Below are 10259 nucleotides of genomic sequence, written 5' to 3'. Positions count from 1 at the left end.
GGTTGAGAGAGAGAAAGAGAGAGAGAGAGAGAGAAAGAGAGAGAGAGAGAGAGAGAAAGCTAGACCGGCACCCAGACCTCGTAGACGGCCAGGTCGATGCCAGCGTATGGGATGATGCCCAGTATGTTGGGTACGTAGCCCTTGTAGAAGGCCCGGACGCCCTCCTTCTGCAGGATCTGCCTGGCGCAGTCCATTACGCTGGAGTACTGGCCCGTCCTACGTAGCGTCAGACGGGTCTTCAACACCTGGTAGAGGGAGAGAGAGAGAGGTGGTGGGAGGGGAAGAGGAGAGAGAGTGAGGAAGGGCCGCAGAGAGGAGAGAAAAGGATAAGTGCTTGGTTGGCTAATTTGTTAAATTAAGTTTGTGTGTGTCTGTGTGTGTGTGTGTGTGTGTGTGTGTGTGTGTGTGTGTGTGTGTGCGCGCACGTATGTGTGTGTGTGTGTGTGTGTGTGTGTGTGTGTGTGTGTGTGTTTCTCCCCTCCCTTACCTCCATGGGATAGATGACAGTCTGGGCAGTGGCTCCAGCCAACGATCCAGCCACAAATCTCTCCTGCACCTTGAGAGTCCCACTCTCCTTACTCCCCCGCATCAGACGCTTAATCTGCCCAGAGACGGGGGACGGAGACAACATGACAGAAAGAGAAATGGAGAGACAGAAAATGAAAGAGAGAGATAAGAAAGAGAGAGAGAGAGAGAGAGAGAGAGAAGAGGGGATGAGGAGGAAATGATAGAGTGAGACAACATTTGATGATGATGATGATGATGTGAATGAAAGAGACATTGTCAGAGAGACAATGGAACAGGATTTTCAGGATGTGTGTGTGTGTGTGTGTGTGTGTGTGTTTGTGTGTGTATGTGTGTGTGTGTGCTTGTGTGCGTGCATGTGTGTTCATGCATGAGACAGAGAGAGACAAAGATCGAATGAGTGAGAGACAGAGAATGAGAGACAGATAAAGAGAGAGAGAGAGAGAGAGAGCGCTTCACCCTTTACCTTTTCGTAGGCCAGGAACTTGATGGCGGTCTCGGGGGCGATCTTAAGCACATTGATGCCGTTCCCCCTCCAGAGGGACGCCAGCCCCCCCTCCTTCACCATGGCCCTCAGCCCACTCCACACGTTCACGTTCCCCTTCCCATGGGCTGAACCATGCACCTGTATTGGGGGGGGGGGGGGGGGGGGGTTGAGGGAGGGAGAGAAGGGGGGGGGGTGAGGGAGGGAGAGAGGGGGGCAAGGAGGAGGAGGAGGAAGGACATTTACAAACGGAGAGAGGGATGAATAGGCTATGACTGGTGCTGCAGCATTGCGGTTGCATGTTAGCCCAGATGTAGCTGGCAGGATGTCTCCAAGAGATACCAAGAGAATGTCCCCCTGTTGCTATCTCGGTTTATGTCTATGGCATGTCAGTCTTCACCCTCACCTGTAGGAAGACCTTGAGCCGGTCCAGGGGGGCAGTGCCTGTCCTCACCCTAACCCCTAACCCCTAACCCCTCACCCTCACCCTCACCTGTAGGAAGACCTTGAGCCAGTCCAGGGGGGCAGTGCCTGTCCTCACCCTAACCCCTAACCCCTCACCCTCACCTGTAGGAAGACCTTGAGCCGGTCCAGGGGGGCGGTGCCTGTCCTCACCCTAACCCCTAACCCCTAACCCTCACCTGTAGGAAGACCTTGAGCCGGTCCAGGGGGGCGGTGCCCGTCCGTGACACGGACCCCGCCATGGCGCCGGCCATCAGCTGCCTCCACACGAAGCCTGACTTCTTCTCCTGCTCCGAGTACTCATCAGGCACCGTCAACTGTTCCCCTATGTCCAGCATCTGACGGAGGAGGGAGGGAGGGAGGGAGGGAGGGAGGGAAGAGATGGGGGGGCGGGGAGATGGGGGTAGGAGGGGGGGGGAGATGGGGGGGCATTGGTTTGATATAGCGATTTTGTAACCAAACGTTTGTAACCAAATATAACAAATGAGCCAGCTTGTCTGCTGTGAACCAAACGGGCCCAGAGAGTGAGGGGGCTGACTGACCATGTTGCGCTTCCAGAAGCGAGCGATGTCCTCCATGTTGTGTATGGGGTTGAACAGGAAGTGATCTCGCCACTCGTTCCAGTCGATGGTCATGGTGCCGTCCTTGTCCATACTGACCATCAGAGAGAGACTGTTAGATACAGACCCACACACACACACACACACGGTACCACATTTACATACACACACACGCGCACACACATTCTCACTCACACTCACACACACACACTCACACACACACACACACTGCTGTACCACATTTTCACACACTCACACTCAAACATGGCATTAACCTAAATCATTTAAGCGTAGGTTAGGTTAGATTCTCCAGACCTTTGCAGTATCCTGGCAGCCTCCTCCAGGGTCACATCCACCCCCAGAGTGTGGAGGGAGTGCTGGATCTCCCCGACGTCTATCTCACCTGCAAACACAACAATCACATCATTGTGTGTGTGTGTGTGTGTGTCTGTGTGCTTCAGGGCAAAGGGGAAGCGGGCGAAGTTGAGCCACCGCGTGTGTGGGTGCGTGTGCTCTATTTATTGTGAGATGAAGTGTGTGTAAGTAATGTATGTTGTCATAGGGGCAAACACAGCAGGGCTTATCTGACAGGACAGGGACGTTGACGGTTCCTAGTGCTGCAAATAAGGCAGTCTGGGATTTCTACATCAATTTTTGGACTTTTTAAATTAATGATATTGATTCTTGAAGAATATGAGCTGTCTGTGAGTTTAAGAGTGGTTACATTTTTTCCAGCCACGTCCCTCTGCTGTTTCTCAGTGGCGGGGGACTACGCTTTGTTATTGTGTATAGTTTTCAGTGTGGACCGTTAGCGTGTTAGCATGCTGATATTGAATGGTGACAGTTATTAGCATAGTTCCAGTGTGTGCTATGCTACCATTAGCATGTGAAGATGGTGAGAGTTATTGGTGGCGCTGGCCATAAGGGGTTAGCATTATGAGCGTAGTCCCAGTGGGTGCTATGCTACCAACCGTCATTGTTGCGGTCTAGGCTGCGGAACATCAGCCGGAGTTCCTTCTCGTGGTAGCGCAGGTAACGGCGGAACTCCTCAAAGTCCAGCTCCCCGTCATTGTTGGTGTCCCCCGCCTTGACTATCTGCTGGGGGTAGGGGCACAAGAGTGGTGGTGGGTGGATAGAGGGGGGGGGGTAGGGGCACAAGAGTGGTGGTGGGTGGATAGAGGAGGGGGGGGGGGTGGGTGTCAAAAAGGTTAGGAATAGGGGCATGTGGCGGAGGGGGAGATGGTTGGATGGGGGGATGGGGGGGGGCGGGGGGTGTCAAAAAGGTTAGGAATAGGGGCATGTGGCGGAGGGGGAGATGGTTGGATGGGGGGATGAGGGGGGGCAGGATGAGGGGGTTGAGAAGAAAGCATGTTACAAGATGCAAAGCAAGCAGGACGCAAAAGACAGAAAGACATTCGATAAGGATCGCTGACTGGCACATTGGGGGGTACGGATTCATAAACAATTCTATGAGTTCAAATTCACCTGCATCTTATAATAACTGAATACAATAGACCGATTTTGACGTGTGTTCGGAGTACAAGTCATAAATGGATACAGTAGGCCGACTTTAAAAAAAACGTTAAAACCGTGACAAATCATTACAACATTCACACTAAAAAAAAAACATTGTCCAGCACTGATCGACAGACAGCTGGATGGTGTTATTTTGGTATGTGCAACACCCATCCAGATGCTAGATGGGCCTACACAGACGCCTGAGTCATGGCCAAACTAACAGGTGACCAGAGCCCTTATGTAATGCCTCGTCCACATAGACATTCAATGAGTAGACATACAGAACATGCATTCCAATTCCAGAGTTCTTTCCCAATGCTCTAAATAGAACAATGACAAAGTGGATTGTATTGCCAAACAGGGAGGACTGACGTTTGTATTGTTAAGAGCTTCGTACGGCTGGTCCACTCACTCTGTTTATTTGTGTTATTGTACTCAGTTCCATTCAAGCCCACTGTTTACCCAGCATTCACCTGCGTCCTTTAGACCAACCTCTGCAGGTCCTGTGCGTTGTCGTCAACCCGAGACACAATAAGTGTGTCACCTGATATTAAATGTTATGTCATGGAAGGAAGGGAGGGAGGTGGAGAAGGAAGGGAGGGAGGAGGAGAAGGAAGAGAGGGAGGAGGAGAAGGAAGGGAGGGAGGTGGAGAAGGAAGAGAGGGAGGAGGAGAAGGAAGGGAGGGAGGAGGAGAAGGAAGGGAGGGAGGAGGAGAAGGAAGAGAGGGAGGAGGAGAAGGAAGGGAGGGAGGAGAAGAAGGAAGAGAGGGAGGAGGAGGGAAGGGGGGTGTAGGACAGTAACACACTTCTCCTGTGTGTTACTGTCTCTCTCTCTCTCTCTCTCACACACACACACACACACACACACACACACACACACACACACACACACACACACACATAACTATTAACACACTCACACACACACACACACACTTTTGTTGGCATTTCAAACCGTTCCATATCATAACAGAAAGAGAGAGAGAGAGAAAGGTTATATGCTTTCTCATCTTACAAAGTCCCTCTGCTTGAACTAAAATAGCTAACATGTACTCTCCTACACGTACACACACACACACACACACACACACACACACACACACACAGATATCACAGTCTGTCCACCCACACTTCTCTTCTTGCCAAGAGAAACAGCCACACACAGACAGAGGGAGGTGGGAAGGAGTGTGTGAATTGTCAATGATATCAACATTCTGCTAAACACACAATAGCAGGCTTAACCTCTCTAATAATATCGTCATCTAGGAACCATTTTACCATGTAATCCAGCGGATTTGTTGTTTTCATTATTCAATAGTAGACACATTCACAAAGAATCGTGTTTTAAAACGATCTCTGAGTCAAGATATCTCGCTTTGAATGCCCTCATCAGTCCTGATGTTCCAAATTGCCCATTTGATTCAATTCCCACAACTCCCAAAATTCCCCTCTCCCTCCCACACAAGGTCCTTCTGTTGAACAGCGCTAGAGCTGGCGCGTGCTGCTCTCTGGGAATCACTGGCAGAGTAGAGCAAGGTCAGAGTGCAAAAACTCTCGTCAGACGTACAGTACCAGTCAAAAGTTTGGACACACCTTTATTATTTTCAACATTGTAGATTAATATTGAAGACATCAAAACTATGAAGGAACACATATGGAATTATGTAGTAAACAAAAAAGTGTTAAACAAGCCAGAATATGTTTTATATTTTAGATTCTTCAAAGTAGCCACCTTTTGCTTTGATGACAGCTTTGCACACTCTTGGCAAGGTGTGTCCGAAACTTTTGACTGGTACTGTACTTTAACGCGGTATGACACTTTTTTAGAAAGTAAACAAAGAGCTATCATGCAACTGCACACGAAATGATGATAGTTTGAGACGTTATGCATTATGGATTGACCAGAAATACACATAAACATTTATTTTGGGTAAACTTCCCCTTTAAGAAACAGTATGTACATGGACCATGCAGTAATAACCTGTATGGCATTATGGATCATGCTCCAACCAACCAGCATCATGCTGTCTCAAACAGGTAGTAAAACAGGCAGTGCAGTGTAGTGGTCTGGGTCAGGCCTTTTGGGGGGAACGTTCTGTCTTGTGTTTCCTTTCCTCAGCTGTTGTGACATCATAAACATCATAAACCTTGGTTTGTGAGTCTGGCATCAGAGACTTGTGTCTGACTGCATATTGACAGTCAGAGCTGCTTTATCTAGGTCTAAAGGACTGGGTAGGACTTGTAGGAAATGTAGGCCTATTGAACACTTTGTAGTAGGATTGATGCCTTCACTTAGTATATCCCAGTCAGAGGTCAGACACTGATAATTGATAAATGCACTCTTACTCTACGTATAGGCCTACTGCTTACAGTTAAGAAAACGTGTTCACCAATATAGACCAGGCAGACCAGATCCGACCAGACCACAATAGAACATAACAGAATCGAATCGAAGATGAGGGATGCTCAGTTACGCTGGGAGGGGGAATCCTCATCTGTGACATCACACATGAACACCCCCCCACCATCCACATAACGTATTCACACGACCTGTAGCGTGGAACCCGTCCATAGCCTTCTGCAGAACGCGTCTAAACCGTGAGGGCTAAAGCAGGTGGTTGCTTACCCTCTCCACCGTGCCACGGGAGAGCCCCCGGGCGGCCAGACCGGTCCGCAGCTCATAGATATCTATACGGCCGTTCTTGTTCAGATCCAGTTGGTCGAACAACTCGGCCCATCGCCTCTCCCGCTCCGGGTCAGAGCTGTCCTGGCAGCGCGCCAGGGTCCAGCCCCGGCGGGGGTACCGAGCCCCCGGCTGCCCCATGCGCGGCGGTTGGTATCCCGGTGGAAGACGAGATCACTTTTTGGACGGAACGCGATTAGATTACGGTGGGTATGGTTGATGATGCCACCGGTGTCCGGTTGTCCAAACAGGGATGAAGATCGTTAAGGTTACTCTCACAGGCGGGACGACACAGATGTGCGCGGATTAAAAACGAAGTGTAAATAGCGGTAGAGCTCTCACGCGCTCCCGTTGCGATCGGGTCGTTTCGCGTCCACGATTAATCCTAATCATAGATAATCCCTAATCATATGTCTATTTCGCTGTGTCCTCCAAGAAACAGGAAGCGACGGTAACTCGGAACCCGTTCCCGTGGAAGAATCAACGACGCTCGGTCGAAGACTGTCCGTCCTCGGTCCGTAACCTTAATCCGGCGTCAAGTTCATTGCTGTAACGGATATGACCGATTCACACAGATTATGCCAGTCGTCCTTCTGTTTTCTCTGCGCGCAAACCGAGACTGCGGGCTTCAATGCCACCGACACGTGATAATCCGTCGGAATAAATGTCAGTCTATATTGACAAGCAGTGCGCACTTGGTCTCAATGGCTGGAAAATCTACGACTTGGGTTACAGTGTGTCAGCTCTCATACATGGGCTTGTCGTGTGCAGAGATATTATCTAATGTTCTCAATGTGTCCTTGCGTGAGGGACTTGGTGTTCAATCTCCTTCCTCAGCTCAAGTAGCGTCGCGTCAGCGTGCGTTGAGAAAGTGAAGCGTGGAAAAGAATGCGGACAAGGGGTCTCGAGTCTGCGCCGTTTATCCGGGGGTACGGTAGCCTGCATTCGGTTCACACCGAGCTCACAGACCGAACAACTAAACAAAAACAAACAATGTTTTATTTGCCAATCAATCGTCAATCAACTGTTTGGAATGTGGTATCCCCCTAACCCTAACCCTATGGTCTGTGGTGACATTTTATTATTTTTCACAAAACATTTTATTATGGACAGTATGAGTCTCCCTGCACGCATCAATCATGGCCCTCATATTTCACATTGTTTGGAACAATAACAAGAGTCCCTGGAGTAATAACACTCACATGCACTCTCACTCTCTCTCTGTCTCTCTCTCTCTCTCCATTGAACAAATACAGGCGTACTCTTCCATGTGTGGGATACACAGACCCACCCATGCTGCTCTTATCAACTATTCACATCTGTTACTCTCTCTCTCGCTCTCTCTCTCCCATTTTTTCTCTCTCTCTTTCTCACACACACTCAATCTCTCTCTCTCTCTCTCTTTCTCTCACACACATACACACACACAATCTCTCTCTCTGTCTCTCTCACACACACACACACACACACACACACACACACTCTCTCTTTCTCTGTCTCTTTCACACACACACACACACACACACACACACACACACTCAAGCTCTCTCTCTGTCAGGACAGATGTAATGGTGCCACCTGTTCCTCTCTCATCACCCCTCTCTCTAGTCTGGGAGTGAGGGAACACAACCTGATGATAGCCTATTGACTGCCTATGATCCATAACACACACACACACACACACACAAACACACATACACACACAAACACACACACACATACACACACAAACACACATACACACCTTGTCCCTGCCTGCTAATTGCCTTATTGTGTGGCACTGGCCCGTCTTTTAGTCTCTACTGTTAACGGTTCCGGTAGATTAACGGCACAATGTCGCCCACACGCACGTACGCCATCTCTACCCCCCCCCCCCCACCTCTGATATCTGGGTGTATATAAGGGACTGCTTCACAGAGAGGTTGATACACGGCAAAGGAGAGATAGACAGCAAAAAAAAAAAAAAAAGTAGCTGGTTGTAGATCTATTGGTTTACTCTCTCGTAGTTTCTTTCTGCGGTCCATACCCACGCGCTCCGATGTGTAAGGGACTGTCATCCCTGCCCTCCTCCTGCTTGGAGAAGTGAGTATGGGAGAATAATATTTCTGTGATTGTGCGTGTGTGTGTGTGTGTGTGTGTGTGTGTGTGTGTGTGTGTCTGTGTGTGTCTGTGTGTGTGTGTGTAGTATCTGGCGAGAGTTAAGTAAAGGTTGTGCTTCCAACAAATGTGTGTGATTTGTTTGAACATTGGGTCCTCTGTGCACTAATAGACTGTGTTCGCCTGAAGACTAAAGACTGATCAGTACATGGGTACAACGCAAATCAGCAGGTCTCGGGTACCTCAGCAAGTGAGCATAGATCCAAGACACTGTCATAGCCTGAAGTCTTTATCAAGTACAAACTGTGTGTGTGTGTGTGTGTGTTTCAGGGCGAAGGGGATGCGGGTGAAGTTGAGCCACCTGGCAGAGAAACAGGAGTGGACACATCTCAAGCACAGGTAACCCGTCTGCCATCCACATGGTTCTCAGTTCACAGGGTACTGATTATTATTTTTGAATCATCTCAAGCATCTTGACACAAACCATGTCTCCTTGGTTCTCTTAATAAAGGGCTCAAGAGGACAAGGTTCTTCAAGATCTGGAATCTCTGCTCAACAGCAAAAGTAAGATCTCCTCCCCTCATTCATAACATCTCTTTCTCTCTCTCTCGCTCTCTCTCTCTCTCTCTGTGTATGTTTTCAGTTAGGATCATGTAGAATGTTCTGAGATGTTACTAAAGCAAGTACAGAATCCACTCTAACTCTCTGTCCCCTCCACTCCATCTACCCTCCACCCTCCTCTTCCCACCATCCCTCTATCCATCCTTTACCTCCTCCCAGTTGGTCAGCAGGCATTCCGTTGGTTCCTACGTTCAGAGTTCAGCGAGGAAAACCTGGCATTCTGGGTGGCCTGTGAGGAGTACAGGGTTTCCCCCGCATGGCAGCAGGGAGCCAAGGCTCAGAGCATCTACAGCCAGTTCATCTACCCTGAAGCCCCACAGGAGGTAAGGGTGAAGCAGTTCCAACATGTTCATCCATGGTGATCTTAAAGTTTTAGTCCTGAGTGGTTGAATTGGGATTGGTGGAGAGTAAGTGCGATTTATTGGCTTTAAACATAGAGGGTGGATAGGAGAGAGTGGGTTGGAGGAGAGAGCTGAAGAGGTGGATGGTAAATGGAGAAGAAAATAAAGGTAGTTTCAATGACGGATTGTGTGTTGGGGGATTATTGTTGCATCTCTGCATGTACTAGGCTGTGTTCCTGGACGCCTACCTTGCAGCCGTGCCTAAAATCGGAATAATCACATCACTGTGACATAGAAATCTGTTGACTGCAACGTAGGCGACCCGGACGTTGCCACAATGTTGTATGAGCGTCGTGTGTACGTTGTCAGGTGAACCTGGACTCTGAGACACGGGAGGCTCTGCTGAGTGTGATGGAGGAGCCCACAGGCCACGTGTTTGACGAGGCACAGCACCGCATCTACAGCCTGATGGCCAAAGACTCCTTCCCCCGGTTCCTGCGCTCCTCTCACTGTCTGGAGGCCCTCAGGACCCATTGAACAGCGCCGCCTGCTGCACCGGAGGACCAAAGACAACCCCCCCCCCCACACACACACACATGTTTTTCATAAACCTGTTCGATCTAACTTTTTGGCCATGATTTATCATTATAATCATGTATTCATCAGATATTCCAGTTGTTTGATTTAAGATTGCATGCTAAACCAGTGGTGTGAAAGTAGCCTTGGCGAAAGATGAGCTTAAAACATGTGAAATTTAGAAGAAACTAGTTGGTCTATGTAAGTCTTGGTGTCGTCAAAACGTAAGAATATATATTTGTTATCATCTTTTATAATCAGTCATTAAGCTTGAAAGTCGAGAAATAAAGACAGGATTACTGATATATCTAAAGACTGTTGAATCAATCAGGATAAAATAGATGTCTCACTGAAATAGAAAAACCTGTATCTAATGCAGACTGTTGGAGGGT

The 10259-nt window shown here is 48.9% G+C and overlaps 2 protein-coding genes across 2 annotated transcripts in view; one reads left to right on the top strand and one right to left on the bottom strand.

The window, feature by feature from the left end:
• slc25a23a (solute carrier family 25 member 23a) overlaps nucleotides 1-7065 on the bottom strand; it is a gene marked incomplete at its 3' end in the record, with an annotated part of 9801 nt that extends 2736 nt beyond the window's left edge. Inside the window, exons 1-8 of the mRNA XM_083693654.1 lie at nucleotides 6176-7065; nucleotides 3003-3129; nucleotides 2347-2434; nucleotides 2014-2125; nucleotides 1651-1809; nucleotides 992-1150; nucleotides 488-601; nucleotides 78-245 (exon numbers count right to left, since the gene is read on the bottom strand). Of these exons, the coding sequence (XP_083549780.1) occupies nucleotides 78-245; nucleotides 488-601; nucleotides 992-1150; nucleotides 1651-1809; nucleotides 2014-2125; nucleotides 2347-2434; nucleotides 3003-3129; nucleotides 6176-6373 (1125 nt within the window). The 5' untranslated portion in view covers nucleotides 6374-7065. The remainder of the gene's footprint in view (nucleotides 1-77; nucleotides 246-487; nucleotides 602-991; nucleotides 1151-1650; nucleotides 1810-2013; nucleotides 2126-2346; nucleotides 2435-3002; nucleotides 3130-6175) is intronic.
• Nucleotides 7066-8148: 1083 nt separating this feature from the next.
• LOC310821404 (regulator of G-protein signaling 5) lies at nucleotides 8149-10172 on the top strand. Its single transcript, XM_083693432.1, has 5 exons — nucleotides 8149-8314; nucleotides 8660-8728; nucleotides 8841-8893; nucleotides 9110-9273; nucleotides 9661-10172. The coding sequence occupies exons 1-5, from the start codon at nucleotides 8271-8273 to the stop codon at nucleotides 9826-9828; spliced, it is 498 nt and encodes a 165-aa protein (XP_083549558.1). The 5' UTR covers nucleotides 8149-8270; the 3' UTR covers nucleotides 9829-10172.
• The last annotated feature ends 87 nt before the right edge of the window (nucleotides 10173-10259 follow it).

Source organism: Argentina silus (assembly GCF_951799395.1).
Source record: "Argentina silus genome assembly, chromosome: 22".
NCBI lineage: Eukaryota > Metazoa > Chordata > Actinopteri > Argentiniformes > Argentinidae > Argentina > Argentina silus.
Note: the sequence above shows the minus strand (reverse complement) of the source record. Positions and strands in the feature narration are given on the sequence as shown.